General features: G+C 39.5%; 1 protein-coding gene across 1 annotated transcript; it reads left to right on the forward strand.

The window, feature by feature from the left end:
- Positions 1 to 3,722: 3,722 nt before the first annotated feature.
- On the forward strand, positions 3,723 to 10,817 carry LOC113991977 (actin-like). Its single transcript, XM_039386010.1, is given in 6 exon segments — positions 3,723 to 3,946; positions 4,473 to 4,553; positions 4,798 to 4,926; positions 7,695 to 7,790; positions 7,792 to 7,806; positions 9,778 to 10,817. Coding segments are annotated over 5 exon segments (372 nt in total). The 5' UTR covers positions 3,723 to 3,946; positions 4,473 to 4,499; the 3' UTR covers positions 9,856 to 10,817.
- Positions 10,818 to 24,676: the final 13,859 nt, after the last annotated feature.

Genomic DNA, 24,676 nt, shown 5'->3' on the forward strand with positions numbered 1-24,676 from the left:
GTTCTTTGCCATTCAGTTTGTGCCCAATTCTGTGTGTGGTAATGAGGTAAGCTGATGATTATCCAGTAAAGATTCAGAATTGAGATGACAAAGAAATGTCTTCAACTTCTTATATTCTCTTCTTTGTAATTTTTTTCCCTGTAACTTGTGGGGAGTTTGGTAATTTTTTTAATTGACTTGCATTTCTTGTCTTGGTGGGGTTTAGTCACTGCCTGTCTTTGTGAAAAATGTTCCTCAGTTGCAGAACACATGAAATTCAAGCTTATAAAGGCACAACATTACATATTTTACATGTTTGAGCTTCAAGGTACAAGTCAGTAAAGGGAAGTTTTCAACTGAGAATCTTGTGGGGAAAAGAAAAACCACTCTAGGTAAATCCTGTAAACTTTCTTCTTTTGATGGTCTTTGATATTTCTTAGTCTAGTAAAGGTCTGATTTTTTTAATATAAATCCAATCTATTCCAATATAATTGATGATTTTTTTTTTTTTGTATAACAGTAATTACTCATCTCCTTTGAATGGCTGATTCACTCCCTGTTTTCAGCCCTCGTGTCAAGTACTGGGATAACATGAGGACTGTACATGCTGACTTATCCTTTTCCAGCCTGAAGATGGGTGTTAGCAGAAGGATAATGAACTATTGTTAGCTAATTATGTTACAGTGAAGCAGAATGCTTTTCAATGGCAACACTGGGCCTACAGTCCTTCCAGTTTTACCTTGTGTGAGGGATTTTTGTCTTGAGGGGAGAAAACAACCCTCTGTCCTGAGGCAGAGAAAGTTGGTGAGTGGGAAAGGATCCAGAGGTGTTGGAAATTCTGTCCTAATTCATCCAGGCCTCTTTGCTGTCGCTGACAAGCACAAACTGAAAAAAAAAGTTTCCGCAAGTGGCTTGACATGTGTGGATATTCTGTGAACTCCATTCCAGAGACTGATATAAATATGTTGGGAAGTGAGACCATGTCATTTATGAAGCAGCTTCTACAAATCATCACCATTTCCTGGGTAAGTATTGTCCTGAGAGTGTTTTCATGTTACATTTCATAATTTAAATGCTTTGCTTTGCTTAGTCTGAGATCTTTGAGGGATTACATACTTGTTCCTGGACTTGGATGCCTTTTACCTGAGGTTTTGAAGGCATTCCAGAGGGTCTGCTAGTGTAGGGTAATCCAGACCTTAGTGAAATGAAATGAGGAAGAACAGTAGTGTTTTCTCTCTGAACATCAGAAACCAAAAAGGAGGTTTTCTGTTAATTGTATTTAATTTTGCACTTGGGAATTAGACAAGTAAAAACAAACTAAAAATTAAAATCAAGCAAATTTAGGAATTGCTTTAAAATTCTCTACTCTTAAATTCCAGTGTCTCGTGATGTAATTTCTGATGTATTTAAGGACTGAGTTTCCCTCTGGTTTACATTGTTGGAATCAGAGTCTGCGGGCAGTTCTGTAATGTTGGATACTGCTGGTAAATAGTTGGTTTATTGCACCCTCTTCCTGAGGGGTTTAGAAGAAAATAACAATTCACAGCAACATTCATTCATGTTCAAAGATACCAGCTACCAGAACTAATGGTTAAACATTCCTTTATTACAGTTGTTTGCAAATGCATGTGATAAAATCCCATTTTTGCATTGTTAGGGACAAGAACTTTGCTGGACGAGTGCTGTTTTTCATTCCTTTCCCATTTCTGAAGTACCCTTCCTTACTGAGTGAAGTTGCCAAAGAAGGAAAAATAAAGTCCTCCCCTCTTCTCAAATGCTTAAAGAAGCAATTGTCCAATCCTAAAAATAACCACTGCATCCAAAATACATCTTGGTGAACTCCAGGCCCTCTCTTGGTGGGAATTTTGCCATGAATTTCAGGGAGATCAGCACTTTGATGTGATGGCCAACTCCTGAAGTTGAGATGTTCCTGGGTGGTTGTGCCAGCTGCCTCTTGTTCTTTTTCCCAGAATAACTGCTTCCATGAGGTATTTACCATTTACAAACATGAAGTAGGGCCTAGAATGAGCACTCCACATTACAGGGTGGCTATCACTGAAAACACACAGCAAATGCTTCCCTGAAACTTTTGCTGGGGGTTATTTTTAGTTGTACATTTGAGATTGATGGTGACCCTCTGAGAAAAAGGCAACTTTCAACAAACCATGAGGGAACAACTGCCATCTTTGAAGTAATGAAGGTTTGGTGATTCTTATGTACCATGAACTACTAACATTAGAGCTGGTATGTGCATATGAGTAATTAATTTTAAACAAATGAACTTTCTAGAAGATAATTCAGCCTTGAAAGAGATGGGGTTTATGCTGAAGTCCAAATAGAGCTGACTGTGTGTCCTCTTGCAGAGCTTGTCCACGGTCATGAGGCCAATTAACAGAATATCACAGAATCCTTGGGGGTGCAGCAGATTTCCCCTTTGAAAACAAAGGACTGATTAGTTTGCTTTGGTAAAACCCATTCAAGTGAAAATTTGTGTGGATACTTCAAATGCTTTGTTACATCAGAGCTTTAGCACTGACTTTGCTGTTTAGGTTTATTCTTTCCCAACATTACTCCTCCTACAGCAGTTTGCTCTCTAAATGATGGGGTGTTCTGTCCTGTTCCATCCCATCTGAGGAGTGTGTCCCTCCCTCCAAATTGGTGCTTTGCAGCCAAAATTATGAGGCACTGTGTGTGATGGTGATGAAACCACTGCCCTTGTATGTGCCAGTGGTGCTGGGCTTTGCAAAGTTGGATTTGCAGGAGATGATGCCCCAAGAGCTTTATTTCCATGCATCATTGGACATCCTGGACATCAGGTCAGTTGGTACCAAAATGAAAGTTCTGTTTGGTTTGGATGGTTGTGTTCTGGGGGAAAAAAAACAAACCAGCTTGTTCAATTAATTAGTACTTGCTGAATCAGTGCAAATTAAAAACATTGGCAGAGCATTGATAGCATGAGAAACCAAATGAATAATAGTGATAAGTTCCCTTTTTGTTCCATTAAGCAACAGTATGGCCCAATAAAATTCCAAAGAGGGTCTCCAGCACATCACTTTATAAACTCAAATAAGACTGGAAAGGATAACTGTGGCTTTTCTTGACCTTGAAAAGGGTCTTTCTGCTTAATTAGATTTCTAAAAGTTCCTTTGCAAATAGAAGATGCAGATTTTTGTTTGTTTTGTTCATATCTGAGCCAGATTTTGATTTTCTGGACTGTCAAAACCCTTCCCTGAAGTTCTGTGTCATGAAAAATATTTTACCATATGTTGTTATATTATTTGGGGCAATTGTGATACACTTCCTAATGCAAAAGTGATAAACTTAGCAAAACTATTATTTAATAAGTGAGGGGTTTTTTTAAAGAAAATCTGTCTTTTATATAAGTATCTCAGTTTCATGAGACTTAAGAATTTTACTAAGAGGATGAGTTATGAGGAAGACCAAGCTCCTCCCTCTAAGCAAGTGGAAATCCAAAATTAAGAGGCTCCAATGGAAGAAGTATGGAGAAAAAAAAAATAACAGCCCTTTATTAAAGGCTATATATGTATTGGCAGAACAACAAAAGAACACAAACCCAAGTAACCACTAATCCTGTACCCAACAGTCCCCTCCGAAAAGGAAACAGTCCAGCACTTTCTGCCTCTGGGCGCGATTCTCATCACGGCCAGCAGGGGGCGCCGTTGGATCGCTGGGGGAGCAGAGCCTGCAGTGCTCGGGGCTGGCCAGCAGGGGGCGCTGTTGGGCTCTGGTAGTTGCCGCGCGAGGCCTCGGGTGCGGGAGAGGCCGAAAATGGAGATTTCCCCCCAAAACCAAGGAGGGGAAGGGGAAAAGGGGGAGAAAAGGGTTCTTCCCGCGAACTCACGCTATCAGCGGCTGGCTGTGGCCAGGACTGCCCCAAAGGTCCCTTCTCTCCGATGAAATCTGAGCAAGTCCGGGCTGGGGGCAGAACAGGGCGAGGGGAATGGAGGTGAGCCGGGGCCAGAAGCAGCCAGATGACCCGGCCGAAAACAAAGCGAACTCAGAGCCCTTCCACACACACCCCTTCCCTGAGTCAGGGCAAAAGCGAAATGCCTGCTGTTTCCCCAGGAGAGGGGGAAAAAAACCTCATCACCTCACCCCCCCTAGTCTTCTGCGAGCTGTCAGCCTGGAATGTGGGTCTGCTAGCTAGTTCCTTTGTGTGTATCACTCACCCTGGGCAGACACCCTCCCCCTCCCTCGTTCAACATCTTTCTTTTACCGCTATGCAGGGAAAAGAAAAAAAAAATTCCCCCTTGGTTTTTTTAGAACAAGTAAACCTATGACAATAAGTTAATACTCCCCCCCCCCCCCCAAATGTATATTTTTAAAAATATATTTCTCTTCCAACAAGGGGAAATCTCACTGTTTCAAGGCAATAGTGGAACTGCTTAGACAGAAAGAGCAACCAAATAAGTAAATCTAGAGAGATTATACCTTTTCCACCTATAATTCCTTCCCTTTATTCCTTTGTGCAGTGACAAAGGACCCACCTCTGATGGAGAATGATGAGTTTGCTGGTGCCCACCTTGGCTGGACTTCTGCGTGGGCAGCACCAAGTATGTGATGCTTCCTTCATTTTTGAAGCTGCCTTGCTCTTCCTGGTTGATTTATAGGAGGAATGATTCCAGAGTAGGTGGTTTCCCATAAATTCACATTTTAGTTCCTTACATGTTTTGGGAGTACATTCTGTGAGGGCAGTAACAGGTACAGTATTTCACATGAAGTTTTAACTTAAAAATGTTATTCTATGTCTGATGTGCCTGATATATTGCACTAATATTGGAATAATATCCTTTACAGGATGTTATGGTTGGAGTGGATCAAAAAGACAGCAATATAGAGGCTGAAACACCAAGTAAAAGAGGGATCCTGAGGCTGAAATACCCCACTGAGCATGGAGTTATCAGTAACTGGAGTGACATGGGAAAGGTGGGTGTTTATTTTTAATGTAATTTTGTTGAGGCACAGCTTCCTTGGTGTGTTGCCAGAGCAGTGACCTCTTTGGGAAGTGCAGGAGAAACTGGAGAGGCATGGGAAGTCCAAAGGACACTCACTCTGTTAAATATCTCAGATATTCCATATGTCCTGGTCTCTTGGGGAAGTGTCTGAGTGTGTATGTGGAAATATTGTACCTCCTCTTTAGAGACAGGATTGCTATTTGGTCCCTAGTCTCCAGGTAAAATGGCCTGGGGAGGAAATTCCACAGGGAAATTCTCCTGGTAACGTTTTCCTATGGAAAATACCACAGAAAGGATGACAAGGGGCTAGGGTTGTTCTGTACTCACACTTTCCAGGATGAGGTGTGTGAAATTATAATCTCTGTATCTAAAGTCAGTTCTTGTGTCGTATTCATGAACCCAAACTGGTGAGTGCAGAGTGTTCCAGATAACAAACCAAAGTCGATACAGGAGCAATGGGACTTCCTCAGTTCGTATCTGGAAATAAACTGCCCTCCTACTCCACTAGGTGGAAGCACAATATTTGGATTTCAGTCTTGCACTGCTTGCTGTGAGGACACCTGTCTACCTCGTACATCCCATTATGTTTTGCTCCCTGATAATTTTCCTGCTGTCTGCATTCAGCAAGAAATTATATTTTGCTGAAGAAAAAAAAAAATAAAATTGGAAGTCACTATTTTTGTTCCCGCATCTGGAAATTGTCCTGTGCACAACACATACTGCTGTGTGTTCCTTCTCTGGGTAACGTTGGGTGCAAGAGCAGACTATCTCTAATTAGGAAAAGGAATTGGAGAAGGTTAAAAAGGTGACATGTGCTTTCCTGTAGTGTGAACTCATGGGTGGATAGATTGGTTTTAAGGTGTAATGTGAAGGAGGCTTCAGGCCCTGGTGTAGTTCAGATAATGGTCAGATACTATATGGGCTCTTGTAGCTTTAGCTTTTCTTCTTTGTCACTTAAATCACTTGTGGAAGTGGGTCTCCAAACTTCCCTTCTTCTGGTAGGGAAGAGACAAGAAACAGAGTTGATGGCTGTTATGATTATTGCAAATAAGGAAAAAAGTGTATTTTTGGTTATATACAGGCTTCTGTGATTCAGTTATGTATCTCAGGTCCCCCTGAAGTTCTGTAACAAACACAAAGACTCCTCCTTTCAGAATTTCTGGAATAAAATTCCTAAAGTTTTGATGCAAAGGCAATATCTTTTGTATGTGCATATATATATATATATATATATATATATATATATATTTCCCTCAAAATTTTCTAAACCAGTTGCATGATTTTGATCCAAGCCACAGATTTATTTCTAATGCTTGGAAGTCATACTCCTAAAAGCATCTTGATGCAGGAGAGACAAGGGAATTACTGGGTAACGTGCCAAAAATGGGACAAAGGCACAATAGTGCAGTGCCCAACCATCCACAGGGTACAGAAGGAGGGGGATCACCAAAGAAGGAGGCTGAGTGTGAGGGGAAAGTGGGAGCAGGGATGCTGCAGGATGTGGGAGCGAGGGGGGAGCACATTCCTCTTCTCCCGTGCTTCAATTCACAATATTCAAATTAGGCCTGCTCTGTTTTCCGCTGGATAATAATACAGGGCATTGTCCATCCCTGTTAATTTGTTCCCAGGAACTGACCTGACAACATGTGGGAGGGATGGAGCTTTTCTGGCTCTAGTGACAACATAAATGTTTAATATAAGTGTTGGGGTAATTTGGGATAGTTCTTCCTCAGTAATTTGTCTTTGCTGCTCACATTTAAGCCTCATGGTCTATAAAATCAACACTGAATTATTTTGGTTCTTGGGGAATATCATTATCCCTCAACATTATGGTTATTGGGCTGTGCAGTGCCTGGATTTGAGGGAAAACCTGGAAACTGCCCAAGATTTAGGCAGGGTCCTGCTTTGTATGAGTCCAGCTTTGTTCCTCACTGCTGAAATCACCAGCACTTTGTGAATTATGTAAGCACCTTCTCTTCCCTTATGTGTTCCCTGTCTGAAATAGCATTTTTTCTTATATCTGACTGATATATATTTTTAAACTTTTACATAATTACTTTCTGGTTTATTCAACTTCTCCCTGCATTTCTATTCTAAACCTTCAAATGGAAGATGGCCTGACATCCCAAACCCCACTTCTGGAAACATCTGATTATTCATTTTTTTTTAGGGGATTGATATGGAATTGAAATTTCTTTTTAGGACTGATTTTTCCCCCCCCCCCCTAATGAGTAATTCCAGCTCTGGACAGCTGTTAACTTTGTAGGTGCTTCACAAAGAGGATCTTTCTTCCATTTAAGTTCATTTTGGAGCATAATAATACTTGTTTCTGAGATATTCTTCAAATAAACTTACCCATAAAACTATCCTGATGTTTTGTGCTCAAAAATAAACTCGTTGGGTCAGGCAAAGCTGACGTAAAAAAAAGAATAAAACCGCAGCACAGTGGTTTCAGTTCTAAAATAGAGGTGAATTTGGCAGATTTGCACTTGCATTCTTTCTGTCTATTTTAATGTTTGTAAAAACATTAATAAAATAAAAGATATAAATAACAATTTTTATTGTATGATATATAATACTTGTATTTTAAATATAATATTATTTAATATAATTTAATATATTACTAAAAATATATTAAAAATCCATTACTCAGGCTGTATTTGAAGAACTTTCTTTGTAGTTCTGTGGGCAGAGGAAACCATTTTGAGACACTTCTCTAAAGCATTTTTTCACTTCTAGATTTTGACATCATTCTTCCTACAACAAACTCTGGTTTTGCTGGAGGAACATCCCACCCTTTTGACTGAGACCCCCTTGAATCTGAAGGCCAGCCATGGAAAAAATGACTCAGGTAATTGTCTGAACCCTGTGCCACGGATCATTCCTGTATGGAAGCAGCTAAAAAATATAAATAGTCCCCGGTGTTCAATTTTGTTCTTAATTTGAGAGCTAATCCCTTATGGTTAGTGTGGGTTGGCAAGATGGGTAAGCCATGATGAGAGAGCAAGAGTTGCTGCTGCTCTTGCATTATCAAGGTCCTGAAACATTTTGGACTTGAAAATATGTCACTACCATGCACAGGTATCCTTTTAAAAGCTTGGAGTGATTTTTTTTTTGTGTGTGTGTGTTCACAAGACTGTGCTCAGTTCTGTATGTAGGAAAGCTGAAGCCAAGAGGCTTGTGATGCTGAGTTTTGGTGTGTATCTATATAATGATAACACAGGATTATGTGATTTTTTTTTAGTTGGAGTTGGTGAGTCATTGATGTATTTAAAAGTGAGGTTTGAAAGTGCTGGTTGTGAACCAGCTGAATCTTCAGTGTGAGTTTTGGATCAGTGGCACATTTTGGGTGCCCACCTCTGGCTACCAAGAGTGTTCAAACTTGTAGCCCAACTCCTCAGCTACTGCTTTCTACCCTTGACACTGTCCCTGCATCAGCACTTCTGCATCAGACAAAATGCTACTTGTCATACCAGAATTGTGAGTTTTGAAAGATTAGAATAAAGCACATGACTTTGTGGAACTTCCAAGTGGAGCACCTCTTCAGGGGTCAGGGGAAAAGTGTTCCAAAACTGGAATGTTTGTGTTGTCTTGGGAAAATGAGTTGTCTTAGCAAATGATGCTTTGCTAAGTGTTCCTACCTGTGACATACCTAGTCTGATTTAGCCAACTTTAATCAGAACAAAAAGCAGACCTTTGAAGTTTTATATATTTTGGAGCAGCTTTATGGCCAAAAGTCCATGTTACAAGTTTAGCCAGTGATAGAAAGAGAAGTAAATGTGATTTAAATACAGATATAGGTATAGAATCACCTGGGAAAATGGGATGTGACTCTGCACTTCCCTTTGTTCCAACTTTTGGCATATATTTAATAGGAAGATTATGCATCAATTTAGCAACAGTGTAAATAAATTAATTAAGTAGTGAGTTTGACAGAATGAATTACTGGGAGAGAATACAACTGGGAGATAACAAACTACAACAGACCATAAGAACAGTGTACTTTTTAACAACCAGGAGATGTGGCTCATACAATAGACGTGTCCAGGACTGCTCCTCTGTCATTATACTGTAATGATAAATCTTGCTTTCAAGATTGTTTAAAGGCTTCTTGTTTATTGCTGATTGCATTAAATTCATCACCATAATTATGAAATATTGTTAATTCATGTAACCTTTAATTGAAAGCGTAATTTCCATTAAATGTTGGCTTCATTGGCAAAAATATTAGCTTCTGAAATCCAAAATTTGAGTTAACCCCCTCACAGCAGAAGCTCTGATGGTGATGGTTGAGTCCCCATCCCTGTAGGGATTTAAAAGCCCTTAGATGTGGCACTTGAGGACATGGTTTAGTGGTGACCTTGGCAGTGTTGAGTTTACAGTTGGACTCTGATCTTAGAGGAATGGCTTATTATTCCTTGAGATGGGAATAGACAGCTTATTCCTCATGACTCCTTCCAGCTGTGTCTTCTGTGCATTTTTTATGTGTGTGTAGATATATACATATAAAACCCTCTAGATTTCTCCACTGTGCAGTCCTGCCATCAGTGTAAGAAAATTATCCCAGGGGTATCATCTTCAATTAATGTTGTCAGCAAAAATCTGACCTGGGTTAATAGAAAGATATCCACTGGCTTTGGTGATTTTCTTTACAAATGAAATCCCAAAGAAAATATAACATGCTGTTCACAGAAGAGCTGTGGTTCAGGAGGGGACTCAGGAGTAGTAACTGTCAGTATTAATTTTAAAAGAAATAAAATTTACCATCTCTTCAGATCCTGTTAAGTGTAGATCTGAAAGTTTTTTCTACTCTTCATTCCAGATTCTGTTTAAAACATTCAGTGTGCCAGCCATGTGTGGAGCAATTCAGGCAGTGCTGTCTCTGCCTTGGGACCAATGACTGGTGAGTCTTCCTGGGGGTTGGATTTTCCACCTGTCCTTCTCTTGAAGTCTTGAGTCTTCATATATTTTGAAAAAAAAAGTTAAAATACTACAGGCCTTTGTAACCTGATGCCATGATATAATTTTGTATACAAAGATGGGCAGCTTACAGAAATTTGACTGTCATAAATACTTGTTTTATGTTTAAAATTCAATTATTTGTGTATCAGAAATGCCTTATTCATTTTGAGTGGAAAACATGTGCTTCATTTCCTACCCAAGAATAACATGGCTTTACACAGGTATTGTTATATTTTCCTAGTGGTGTGTTTTACTTTAATGAGAGATTCGCATTTTTATTAAAAAATATGGGGTTTTTTTTACAGTTTGAACATGACTTCATGTCTGTAAAGTACTGGAGCTTGTCTTAAAAATGGGCTTGGGAAAATCTGTGGCCTGACTGTCACACTGTGTGTTGATTAAAAACTTCTTGGCTGCCTGCAACAGAACAGGAGATGGTGAGAGACATCAAGGAAAAGTTTTGTTGTGTGGCATTGGATTTTGAAAATGAAACAGCAACTGCTGCTTCTTCCTCCTGTCTTGAAAAGAACCATGAGCTTCCTGATGGACAAATTCTCACTATTGGGAAAGTTTCAGAAACTCCCATCCAGGCATCCTTTGTAGGTGGGACAGGACTTTTTTTTAGGGATTTGGCAGACAATGAGAAGGAGAACTTTTAGCAAGTATAGACAACCTTCAGCTGTAGGAACTGAGTTATTTATTCTCAAATGGAGTCACTTCTTTAGAAGCTATGGATGCTGCTGCTACTGGACAAAAAGATGCTTCAGCTGAGAAATACCTGAATCTCAAGATAGTTTCAATCTCTTATAAATGGAGTAGAGTGTGTAAAATGACAAGATCGTGCTTTTTATCTTGAATGGCTGATACAGAACTTCACAGTGCTGCTTATGTGGATTTTTTTACCTAGATAATGCTTCAGCTTATAATTTTAGTCTAATTATCTGTGATTTAATAATTCAAAATCAAATCAAACATTATTTTCCACTAGTTTTATCTGTAGTGTTACAGTTCCCATTCTATCCAGTGGATGACTGACACTCCATGTGAGTAACTCCTGCTGCCCCTCACAATTTTCCCGCTTAAATTCCTCTCTGGAGGACTGAACAAAATGGCTGCAGGCAGTTTGGCACCATTTCCATGGAGCTAAATGGTGAAGTCAGCTATGTTGGTGTGCAGAAATGAAGCTATTTAAGCATTGATGTAGCTCCAAGTTGTGTGTTTGAGCCTCAGCAGGAGACATTCTCTTCAGTAGACAGAGGGATTTGGCTGCCAGAAGTGTGGCAGGGATCAGAGTTGGTGCTCTGGAATGTAGCAGTGGAAATCAGGATTTTGTGGAGCACAGATCTCTGTCAAAATGAGTGTGTTAAACTAGTTTAGAAGTCTAGTGCTTAAAGCTCAAACTGTATTCCCAGGATTCTGTCTGGTCAGCTCCTTATCTTTGGCAAAAAACAGTGCAATATGTAAACTTCCCAGGACTGGCATTCAGATTAAACCAACACCTCACTGAAATGCCACGTCTGTTTCTATTTTTAGCTGACAGCATCTTTAGTTCCCTGATGGAGCAGCTCCCTATAAACATCTTCACAACTCCAATCCTCTCATATACTTTTATAAAACTTTATAAGGCCATGATGCTTCTGAGCCTAATCAGACTCAGAGGCTCCGATGGTCCTTATCAGATGTTGCCCAGCCTTTTGCCACCTCAGTGTTATCTCTTTTCTTAGATTAAAAAGTTTTTATGAATAGGAACCAGTTTATAGGTTTTGGCGTTTTCTTCTGTGTTGCACCTTTTACAGTCAGGTTGTACTAGGTGTTATATACTAGATATATATGGTGTCCTTCTCTAGTATGTGCGGTTTATTTCAGAGTCCTGCTCCTTTCAGACTGTCCAAGAAGCTGTCTCATATGTAATTTAAAATTTTCCAAGTTTTTCTGAACTTCTCAGTTGCTTCTTTTTAATTTAGTAATAAACTTCCATTAAAATTCTCAAAATTGGTTTCCTGGGAATGTGTTAAATAATGTGTCACTTCAAAACAACCCCTTCTCCTGTATTAATTTTAACAAAGAAAAATTGTCACCATCATGGAATTTACTAAACCTATGGAATATTTGGCATCTAGCTTTTAAATGGGAATGCTGTTTTGTAAGTGATTTTTGAGACTTTAGTCTCCTGCAATTCAATTCTGCATTTCCCATCAGCAGTGTTTTCCTGCTAAATGATATAATGTCTGTGTGAGACATTTGTCGTCAGTTATGTCACAGTTCTTGATGTTCACTTTTAAAATACAAGCAGCATTTTAAAGATTTGTTTTGGGGGCTTTTCCCTCTGTTTTTGCTTCCAAGTTAAATGTCTGTGATGAAATAGTATTGTCTTGGAATTAGTGAGCTCTGTATTAGGGCTTTGCTGACGTTCTAAGAAACTCTAAATACAAGAAAATCTATTTTAAAAAAGCAGCATTTTGGAGATAGAAGATGGAAATGGAAAATCCCGAAACTAGTAATTAACCTTTGATTAAAGTGTTTGTTGGTCATTTTAATTGGGGATTATGGGCTTTGAAAAAGAAATTACATCTGCTTTACCTCATGTATGCAGAATAGGGAGGGAAGAGAAAAAAACATGGAATGATGGAAGCAAATCATCTTTGTGGAAAGCTTCTTGAGACCACTGGGGACACCACAGTTGGGGTGAACTCGACCCCTTTTTCTATCTGGGAAACTTTTAATGAAAGAGGAAAAGGACCTGGTGATCTTTTACTGCAGAGGTTAATAACACATGATACTGATGAGCATTTTCTGTAAGAAGTGAACCCTGCAGATCTCATTACCTGGGCCTCCTGATTGTGCATTCACATCCCACAAGAGGAGTGGAAAAGACACTTGACACATTTAAAAGGTTATAGTCGACAATGTTTACATTTCTGATTCTATTCCCAGTGCATTTTCTTCTTATTAGAAGTATAAAAGACCACTAAGGGTCATCCAGGCTGTTTTCCGTCCCACTGCTGGCTGAGGCATGTCTGACTGCAGTGAATGTCAAGGTAAGGACAAAATTTGGGGCCCAATTCATTAACTAGCAATTGCTGTAACTCCGTCTGTTTTGCTTGCATCAATTTTAGGTAAAACTCTTTGATTTCTGCTGTAAATCTTCATCTAGAAACTGTGGGGAGATGTGCTGAGTTATGTCTAAAGTGTGACAGCAAGGCCAAGTCTTCATCACATCAGAGTTGGGCCAAAGCATGGAATAGTGAAAACCATTCAAAATACCCATCAGTCTGTGCTGGTTTAACAGGGCATTTTGGAAAACAGCAGTCCTGAGAGAAAGAAGCCAAGAATAGTAATGTAGTGACAGCAGCAGTGAGAGTTGCAAGGCCTGATGTGAATTAAATGTGCAAAGGCGGAAGCCGAGCCCAACAACAACCTGATATGGAGGAGAATGAGATTAAGGGGTTGAAATATCTCCTGCTTAAGGTTTGCCTCAGGCAAGAGTGAGTTTGTAGGTGTAATATGTTGTTGAATTTTAATATGGAAATGTTTCCTGGCATGTATTTCAAACTCCCTAGAAACAGTGATATTGATCTAACCTTCAATTAATGGGAGAGGTCCTCTGTGAAAATCGGGTCTGGGTTTGAATGGCAAATAGCTTTAATATTCTGAGCAGAGTGGATCATTTACACAGCTCAGTAAGAGACTATAAATCACCAGGACTTTGGCTTTTTTTTTTTATTATCATTTTAATGCAGGCTTGCTTTCCCTGGAGCAAAGGACCAGGAGTGTGGTGGATCATTAAAAAATCACAGAGGTGATGTCAGTAGGTACAGACAACAAATAATACAGTTATGCAAAAGGGAGTTATTTGAAATCCATTCCTGTTCTCTGTTGCCATGTTTTTCAGAAATCTGCTCTCTTTTGGGCAGTGGGATGAGATGAACACTCCTCCCTTTTAGCCTTTACACAATCCAGGGGTATCTTTCCACTTTCAGTTTGCACAGAACATCCATTTTTATAGCAGTCTTTTTCCTTCTAGGCTGTTGGCAAATAACCTTTCTTAACCATGACTTAATACAAAGTTTAACTGAAGTTGATGCTGATATTGAGCAGTATTCTATAGAGCTGTTCATGATCCAGGTGTACATTTTGCAGGTTTACTCTCTTTATTGATTTCCTATCTGGCCCAGAGAAAATTAGGTTCTTACAGGGCTTCAAAGCCTCTAATTAAACCAGAGAAGAATTTCATCCAGTCCTGGTCTCCACTGGTCTGTGAAATACCCAAGCTGAGAGATCACCTTGACCAAGTGGACCCCCTGATTTAATAATACCATTCATAGAGCTTGCACCTTCAGAACTGACCTTCCCTAGCAGTTTGACCTTGGAAGCGTCACTTTTATTTAGTTTAATAAAATAAAAAGAAAAGAAAAAAAGGAAGAATGGCTCCAGTCTGCCTAAACTTGCCTGGTTTGTGCTACTCAAGTTCCAAATGACAATCCTATCTGCCCACTTTCTGCTATTATAGTCTTAGCTCTGTTTCTGGATCTACCTATTTCCCTGCTGAAAGGTGGAGAAGGATGAATTGGGTAGAGTGTTGTCATACTTTTTAGCTGAAAAAGCATTAATTAAGTGCTGTGGTCTGGGTTTGAATTTATTTTACTTTTGGTAAGGTTTTTTTTCTGCAACAAAATATCCTCTTCTGATCTCTTATATAGACTTATTTTCCAAAGGGTTGTATGGTGGTTGTCTGCAGAAAATACCGCTACTCTGAACATTTTCCTGTGGCCATTCCAGTTGCTGCATGTTTTGCTGTTGTCCTTGGTGAGTGAGAGAAGATGTGATTCTCTAAATGTGTGCAATTCCCTGGCCAGGCAACTGCTTGGGGATTGTCAGGAAGCTTTCCTTCTGGAAGCTCTTCCTCTCTGGGAGTCTTGTAAAGAGCATTTTGCATTGCAGGTTGCTCACTAAATCAGCTGTTTGGCTCTCTCACAGAGCTGCTGAATTAACATGATGTGACCCAGGGATGCGAAGGGATTTCTTTCATTAGCAGGGCCGGGATGCTCAGGAGAACACAAGATGTGTTTCCCAGACAACAGCTGATGTCGCTGGTGACTGGAAGAAAGTACAAAGGTTGAAAAAGGAGTTTATGAAGAGTAGGGATCAATTTAGGGGGAAAAAAAAGAAGCAAAATTATAGATTTTTACAAAATATAAAACACAACATATAGACCTGCTCACAAAGTCTGTGAAACAGCTGTGAGAGTCTCAGGAATAAAAATCCTTCACAAATGAACAGCAAAGAAATGCAGTTAAAAACACCTCCTGAAGTCTGTACGTGCTGCAACCTTAAAGTCACAATCCTTACCCGACTTTTTTTCTCCAAAATAAAACAATCCAGAATGATAATCCTGCTGGAATAAACACAGATGGCAATTTGCACACGATTTCATTTCAGCTGAAGTTTTACTTCAAATTCTGAGCGGAAAAAATAAACCATCTCTGGGTGCTCATGATAGGAAGGCTGCTGCAGACTTTTGGTTAATATTTAAGAGGCATTCCTGACAGAGGAATACTGTGCATCAGCCTGACAAACCAGCCTGTGGCTCACTTTTGCAAAATAGCTTAGGAACTTGCATGCATCATTCATCTCCTTCAGTATCTAGAGAAGGATGACTTAAATTTCCCTCATCTGACCATTTTTAAACCATTTAAAAGATTATTTTTCTGTGCTTAAAACTATAGCCACTTGGGCTAACAATCATAACTATTCTAGGATCCTAAAGGTATGTGGTTTTTAGGTTGCAGTTTCACAGATGTCCGAGTTGATCTGTTGGCTTGTTGCCATTAGCAAGGCAGGGGCTTTTTCTCCCCCTCATCAATTCCCTCCCTTTCCTTTTGCCTGCTCTGCGGTGGTCAAACAAATGGCCTCTTTTGTTTTGTGTTCACTAATTAGCTTCCAGATGGGTTAGTGAGTTGAATTGTCTTTTGGACAGTCCTGACAACCCTCAAGGCTGATGCCAAGTGAAAGCAGACAAAGGGGGAGTTGGCTGCCCCTTCCACTGGCAGGATTTTATTGCATTGCCTTCCTGTTTCAGGAATCTTCAGCATCAGGGGAGAGAATGTGGTGTATGCTGAGAAACAAGAGTTCTTGTCTATGTCCAAAATCCAGTAATAGCTCTTTCTATAGTCTTGGACCAGGACTGCCAAAAGGTAGGAATGGGTGGGTAACAGAGATGAAGGAAACCCTTAGGACATGATCAAAGCAATGGTCACAGATAGAAAAAGGGAACTTCCAGCTAGATTTAAGGAGAGAATTGTTATCCTGTATGTGGATGTGCACTGGCAGAGGCTGCCTAGGGCACTGGGGGGAATCTTCATCTTTAGAGGCTTTTAAAACTTGACTGGACATTGCCACGAACAATCTGATTTAATTTACAAGTTGGCTCTGTCTCACGCAGGATGTTGGACCAGGTGAACACCAAAGGTCTCTCCCAGTCTGATTTTTTTCTTCTACAGATGCAGGGTAATTTTTTTCACTTGCCCAAGCTCTTAAAGAAACAATCTGAAAACAGCCATCATAACAACTGGTAACAGTTCTGTGTTTCAAGCATGAAGCTGTTTCTGTGAGTGTATCAGAGACTGAAACGGTTAATGATTTATGCATTCTAGGATTGCCAGGAGGCTTTTGCAGGACTTTTGCATTATACCTCTGATGGGCAGCTGGGCCCATCTCCCCCTCCAGTGCTGCTGCAGGTGTCAAGCCCTGAAAAGGCGAGAAGAGCCGTGTTTACGTGAACTCTGCTCTGGGCTGTCCGAGCTGTTGGAGGTTGATGGTGTGGCCATCAAAGCCCATCCCCCGCCAATCTTGAAAGGTGGGAAAAACCCTTTTACGAGGCCCCTCACGGGAACTCTGCGCAGGCCCAGCAGACGTTGGAGGCTCGTGGCATGGCCCGGGACACCATCCATGGATATAATAACTCATAACTTCTTGGAGTGCGGGGGCTTCCCTCCCCCACCCCAATGGATCAAGGCCACCACTTCAACTCACAGACATGGAAGCTGCAACTCCCAAGTTCCGTCGCTGGACCCCGTGGGCAGTGACTATAGACATCTTTCCACTCTCAGCTTTGCTTTCCCTTACTCTCCCTTACCCTTATCCTGTCTTTCCTTTCTCTCCTTTATGCATTTTCCCTAAAGGTTATCTTTATGCCATATTGCTGTAGATGAGAGATATAGATGATAACACCCAAAATGGCAACATACCTGTTTATCTTTGAAACAAAATTGTTCTAAAATAAACCCTACGTATGTAAGTTTTCAAACACCAATTATTTAATGTCGTTTCACTCTAATCCACCCCAAGGGATTTATTAATAAAACCTGGGTTACCCCCCCCTTTTCTGGGGCGGATCGTAACAGTGTGTCTCTCTTTTTCCACATCAGCATCTGGTGGACAATTGTTAAGCCGTGACTGTTGCTGAAAAACTTTGACCGGTGTTTTTTTTTTAACTGTTGCTTTGGCCTGGGATGCTTTCAGTTCTCTTATTAGAAAAAGGAGGAATAATAGTAAACACCTCTGAATTTATTGCTTGCTTTTAATATCTTTTCCTTTCTCAAAACTGTTTCCACTCTCAGGCCCACGTTGAGCAAATATATTGGTAAAGTTTGTTGGAATAAGAGGTTACAATAAAAGCAGAGCTCTGGGATGCTGCAGTTTATTGAACTACTCGCTGAATCAGTTTTCCTCTCCACTGCCTGCCAGTGGATGTCACACTTACACAAAAATGGTGCAAGAAACGAGCCAAATTTCTACTTTTTCCATTAAAAAAGAGTTCTTGCACTAAGTCTTTACAATCTCCTGAAAGAAAGCTTTGGCTTCAGTGGGAGGGCAGCCTGAGGGAAGAAACAAAAATCAGCATATCCTGTGTATTCAGTGAGGATTTTTTTTCAGTTTTATGCACCTGGACTGAGGGGTTCCTAAGAGATAATGAGGGATTTTACTGTGAGGAGTTATCAAATCTGTAAGAAAAGCTTTCTCCCTGGTTTTATTAGTGAACTCTATCTATGCAAGGGAATTCTGTTACAAATACAACTTAAAATGAATGTCACAGAATCACAGTAACAGTTTCATCATGATTTTCTTATCAGAGCAATGTGGCCTTGGCATTTTCTTCTAATTCTTTGCATTGTAACTTTCTTTGTTGTATTTCAGCAAAACATCAAGGCAGTGAGGTGCTGCTGATCTGGGGCTTCTGTGCCCTGGAAAAAGCGGTGTCAAGGTTATCACGGAAGTTTGTATTTAAATTGTGAAGCATTGAAAACGAGCGATGGTTCAATGGTACTGTACACACAAACTGAAGTGGACAAAAGTAGCTTTTAAAGACAGTTCTGAGTACTAGAGAGATTATTGCCATTCCCTGAGGCACAGGAAACTTAAGAGGCTTAACCAAAAACTGCAGGAGTTCATTGTGAGAAGCCTGGGCTGATGCCAAAGAAACTGAGCTGGTTTTTTTTTTTGTGTTTTTTTTTTTTTTTTTTTTTTGTTTTTTTTTAAATTTCATTGCTGAAATCTCGGGGATTAAAAAAAAAAGAGAAGAAGAAAAAAAATACCACCACAAAAGAATTAGTGGCTAAGTTATTTTGATTGACTTCAGCATCCAAGATATGCACTTGGAAACTGATTCTTAAAAGCTAATACTAGATTGGTGTCATATTTAAAGCCCTTGGATTTATCTTGGTCAGTAGAACTGAAATAAAAATGTTTGGCAACAACCTTTCTTTCCTACAGTGGTATCCTGTTAAATCGACTCAGTTATACACTATCAATCATAATGGCATCATGGTTATATTAGTTAATTGCTATTTTTAGTAAGACTAAACTTTTTATTTGACAATATTTTCTATTATTTAAAATACTTTTTTTAATGAAGGCTGAATGCATATAAAAAAGTCTTAATTGATGGTGAGAATGCTGTCCCTTGCTTTGGGAAATCACCAAAGAGCAAACCAGTCTGAAAAGAGAGTCATAATTGAGAGATGTCATATCTTGTTTATGCCAAAGTTACAAGTTGCTTTTGAAACACCATGAAGTGTCTCAGGATGTACTGTCAGCATGGGTGCAACTTTTCTCCTGTTAAAAAGGGCCCTGCACCTTTGTACATTCTCGACCTTAATTCTGCAAAACGTCACCTTTGACTTCCTCCTTCTAGGAGAACACGATAGAGACAAATTCCTGCTCTCTAGTCTTTTATCTTGCCAAAAATAGACCAGATCGGACACATTTTCTATCTAATGACTGTATATCAGTATAATAATTTAAACTGTGGGTGCGTTAGTGGTCAGGAAAAGATCCCAGACATAAGATCAGCAGGCTTTGTGTAGAAAATGTAGTTGAGATACACTGCAACTTTACCTGCCTTGTAGCACAAATGCCTTTTTCTTTTCCATTTGCTTCCCTTGCAAGATTTTTAAGAGGCTTGAATTGGTGATCCTGGAGGCAGAAGTTTTGTAGTTAGATCAAAATCTGCTCATGGAGTGATAAAATGGTTTTGGTTTGGAAGGGCCCTTAAACATCATCTGGTTCCAACTCCTACACAGGTGGTTAAACAACCACAGGTCAGTTGGGGAGGGAGGGATGGGTAGAGACAGCTATTTAGGCCCTGTATTTTTGTTATGTCTAATATAATAATTTCTCTCTAAATGTAAGTAGATGGCAGTTTGAATTTGTATCTAAAAGGGGGTACATGCAGCAAGTTGTAGATATTGTGACGTTGTAAAGCATCTAAGATAATATTTTAAATAATATATTTAAAGTAGAAAACAATATATACAGTTACAATATAAAAGCATCTAATGAGTTCTAGCCATTAATCATGAAAATTGGTTAGCAAAAGTATTTTTATAAGCAATATACTGAATTTTCGTCACTGAAAGGAACCACCTGTTGCCAGTTGTTTTTCATGATCAAAGGAAAAAGAAAAGTAAGTTCCAAATATTTCTTTTAAAAGTGAGTTTCATTTAAAACCAGTCTTCACCTCTCCAAATAAAGCAGACTTTGAGATGACAGCTTCTGTTTGATATAAATCAGCCTCTTGCTTGAAAAATAGATCTGCTTCAGAACACTTCATGATAGTTATCAAGACCCACTAAAACACCTCAGAGACTCCAGTGTGTTTAACTGCTCCCAGCAAAAACATCCTAACTTATTTGTTGTATGTTTTTGTTATTTAAATATATCATATTTTGGTAAATTATGTAAATATTTCCCTTATAAATTTACCAGAATTCATAGTTTCTCTGTTATTTAAGTTATAAAATCTTATATCATGGTGTTGTAGAGCTCAGAGGGTCAAGCCTGAATTTGTGAGGCCAGCTCAGGGCTTTGTCCACCCAGGTCTTAAAACCCTCCAAGGACAGAGATTTTGCAACCTCTGCAAATATTCTCTTTGCAATTATCCTCACAGGTTTTTTTCTGTTATGGAGTTGGAATATTGAATATTTCCCCAGGACCAGTGAGCAGGTAACTCCTTTCTGTAAAGAGAGTCTGGAACTGAGTTAACTGGAAAACAGTCACACTTATTTTGAAGGCAGAGATGGCAAAAAATGAACAAAGAGCTCTTTTATTGTCTAAAAAATTGAGTCTGGCCAAAGTAGCTCCATCCCCTTCCCTCCTCCATGTGTTTTCCAAGCCTGGTGGTACCTCCCCAGTCACCTGTTAAACTTCTGCATTAAAAAGGATAAAGTTCTCTGCTGGTTTGCTTTTTCCTCCTCCTGCAGCTCTGCAATAACACAGAGCTTTTCATTGTCATTAACTAATACAGATGTTAATTAATTAATCGTGCTTGCATAGTTCTCTGTTAAATTGCTGGTCTACTAAAATTCATCCTTTCTATTCCCTAAAGGTATTTTATATATCAGTGAGGTCTTCCGTTAATTTTCTCTTTTCCACAGCATGTTTAACCTTCTTTCTCTATCATTTAGAGGCATTAAGGCTTATTATCTGTTATCCTCTCTTGAACCTCCTGTGTTGTCCATTTTTTTTTCCTTCCTTTAACCAGAACTGTGTAGTTGCCCCAGATTTTCTTCTAATTAAGTGTAAAAAATCAGGCAAAGACTGAATCAGGGTTAACTGTCAGAAGCCAGATTATAAAATCCTTTTCAGGAATTCAGACCTGACTTTCTGCTCCATATCAAGATGCAATTGCTTTGATGTTTATTTTTTAAATCAAGATTTATGACTGTGTGCTGATTAGGCATTTCCTAGTAACTTGTGTTTAATTTATGTGGAGGGGAAAAAAAATAAAAACTTGGAAAGAATAAGAAAGAAAATTATTTGGAATCTCAAAATCATGTTTAATAATGAGAAACTGAGCAAGTCCAACCTACTACAAGATAAGGAAACTTAAAGCTGTAGAACCTCCAGAAAGAGGATTTTAGAGAGCTTTGAAATCAAACAAAATGCAATGAAATCCAGAGTTTGGGAACTGGAGACAGACTAATTCAAGGTACATTTAAGATTCACTGGGAGTAATTAAGCATCAGAACAATTAACCTATGGACATAGTGAATTTGCTGAACTATTTAAATTGAGACTAAGTATTTTTCCTAGATATCTGGTTGTCCAGCCAAGAATTACTGGGTGAGATTCTTTGGCACTGCATTCTGTGTGAAGTCAGGATAATTCATCACAGACTCTTTCAACCTTAAAATTTGAGATTTTAAGTCTCATATGCTCAAAGCCTAATTTTAATTTTTTTTTTTCATGAATTCATTCAGTGGCTGGGGAGGAGGGTGTGGCTTACTTTTGGTTAAGCACAAAACATCTCTCTTGGGATTCTTGCCCACACACATCCCCAAGTGTTTTCCTGGGAATAGTGCAGAATATGCCTTGTCATTCAAGATCTTTTTCTCCCTTGGTGTCCTCTAATGTAAGATCTCTTTTAATTTATTCCTGTTCTTTCCTATTGCAGCAACTGAAGTTTGATTGTAGTGGTTGCTCCCTTATTCATGTTTCATTTCCAGCTGTTTTTATATATATATATACATATGTATATATATAAAAATATCTCCTGTAGGCCATGTAATTATACCTGCAGATTCTCTCTCTGCAAAATCTTTTCTGTTTTGCTGCTTCCTCAGTGACTCAGTAGGAGATTTGTTACCAGCTCTCTGTGGGTAAATTCATGCTGACTGGTATAATTTGCTAAATGTTCCATGCCAACTATTTTCTGCTATTTTTATTATTCAAATCATGCTTGTAGAGCTGTCTGGTTCTGTGTTGTTGTTTTCTTCCCTCTCTTTTTTTCTTTATATCTGTAATAAATGTAACACGGATTTCATCCTACTGCTTCTGCCTGTTTTGTCAATCCCAAAGAATCTGTTCCTGCTGTTAAAATTGTATTCGTTTGGCTGATTTCTGCCAAGTCAGAGATTTGAATTGTCATTTATTTGCCTCTCCTCCCCTTTGGTTTTGTGTACAGTCCCTCCTTGCTCTCTGCACGTAAACCAAGTGAAGGATAATGAAGCTTTATGCCTCTTGTGACAAGTTTCTTCCATTTCTGCCTCTTTTTTTGTGCCACCCATTTTTCCAGCTAATTTATTCATCCACAGACATGCTTTTCTCATCTACCTGTTGCTTGGAGCTTGTAAACACATCCTGTGTCACAGATATTTGGCCTTTATTGCCCAAATCCCCTTATTTCTCATGGCTCCTGCTGACCGTGGGCATCTTTATGGAGCTCTGACTTAATCTGTTCCTCAGTGTTACATCTTCCAGCTCCTTTGTTTCACCTAGGATTTAAAAAGTTGAAAGCTATCAGTGTCCTTGCTATAACACAGTATTTTAGTGCTGCTCTGAAAACAAACAATGCTCAGCTGACATGCTTTGGCATCAAGCACATGATTGTTTTTCTCTGTCTCTGAAGTCTAGCATTTCTTCAAGGAAAGGTTATCATAGGCTCTTGCTAAGGCATTGATGACCCATTTTTATTTTCTGTCGTGCTGTTCAAAGACAAAAGAAGGTCAGACCATCTGAGGGAGCTTTCCTGATTAATTGGTCTCTGCTACCTGTCCCAGAATGCAGATTGAAACTGGAACGCTCTGGCTCCCAGAGCTGAATTCTCAGAAAGCAGCTGGGGGGTTTTCTAATAAGAAGCAGAAACACACACCTGCCACTTAATATGTGAATGATCTGTAAAACACCGGGTTATTTCAACTAGATCAAAGCTTTAGATACAGTAATTTAGAGCCATTTGCATCCTCTTCCTTGTTGTCTGTGATAGCCATAGAGAGGCACTTTAAAAGTGATGCATTTCTGGATGTTGTGTTCCAGTTTCAGTTTAAAGCCACAGGCAGTAGCTGATTTCCATTCTTTTGGCTGTATCATCTCTGATAAACTGTTCATTTGGCACATTAATAATGGAGAATCAAGTGAGCTGCACTTGTACCATCATTGTGGTGTGAATTTGTTTGCCAGTACTTAGGCAGTGAGAAGAGTGATATCCGCTTTACATCGGTAGGGAACAGCAGAATACAGATATGAAAAACACTTGTGTGTCCGTGGAATAAGGAACACTGGAATCAGCAAGCCTCCTCCCAGCAGTCAAATTAAGCATTCAGATGGGTGTTTGAAGAAATCAGAGTACAACAACTGCACTTTCAGCCCAGGAACATAAAAATGATTTGAACAGATGGGAAAGGGATCTCCAGAGCCACATGCCAGCACTTCCAAAGCTCTGCAGCCAAATGGAAGGATGTCTCACTTAAAATGATGCTTGATGGGAGAAGGGACAATAGGCAATACAGCCATGGCTGGGGTATAATTAGCTGGGCTCTTTGAAGTCTTTAAAAACATGGGTAGTAATTTGGTTGAAAAATACTTTGGAGTGACTTAATCTGCTCTAAAAAAGAGAATGTTTATTGATCCTTGTTTATGTGTTTGTTTTTGGGAAGAGTTAATAGTGTAGGAATTCTGTTGGTACTTTTAAGGCACTTTTGCTTTAGTTTTTATTCCCTTTAAAAGCCTCAAAGCACTTAACTTGTGGTCATGCTCCACAAGTGTCACAAACTTGGCGGAGGTTGGCATTTGCAACAGGTTGACTCAAGGCATAGGAAATAATTTTGTTATGCTTTCTCTCAAAGAAAGAGAGGCCTTTTCCTACTTTTGTTGCTCTTATGCCTGGGAGAAACTCAACTTTAAGTCTGGGGCATCTTTGGCTGTCAAAAATGCTGGGTCACCAGCTTCACATTCTTGTGTTTTTCATGGAGGAGTTGTGCCTGGATGGGCAGGCTTTTATTTTGGGTCATATTGCCTGGCTTTGCTCAGTTCTCACCCGGTGATGTGTGGCTGTGCCAGTGCTGCCTCAGAGCTCTGCTGTTTCCACTGTTCAAATTTCACAGTGCAGTAAAACAAGTGATATCCACATCCACTGAGGATGGGAAAGTGGAGAGCCTTAATTATTTAATGCTGGGAGGTGTTCCAGGGATCTAACCTGGCAGTGCAAAGCCTTTTCTTGTTTGCTTTAAATTGGATGCAACATATAGGAAAGCATAAGGGCTTTCCTAATTATTGACCCCTCTGGATATAGGTAAATGTACCATTTCCATACTCACCTGATATCAATGTCATTATGAGCAGGATTCCATAAGGATCTTCTGAGGTAGTAGAAGCAAAGCCCAGGCAGGTGACAGCTGGTTCCTACTTAGCAACTGTCATGGGGTAGGCTCAAGTATCTTTATGAGCTGTCACCCGCTGGATGGGCAGCAAATTTGTTTCCT

This window comes from Pipra filicauda, unplaced genomic scaffold (assembly GCF_003945595.2).
Source record: "Pipra filicauda isolate LSUMZ 115617 unplaced genomic scaffold, ASM394559v2 scaffold45_size4122338_pilon, whole genome shotgun sequence".
NCBI lineage: Eukaryota > Metazoa > Chordata > Aves > Passeriformes > Pipridae > Pipra > Pipra filicauda.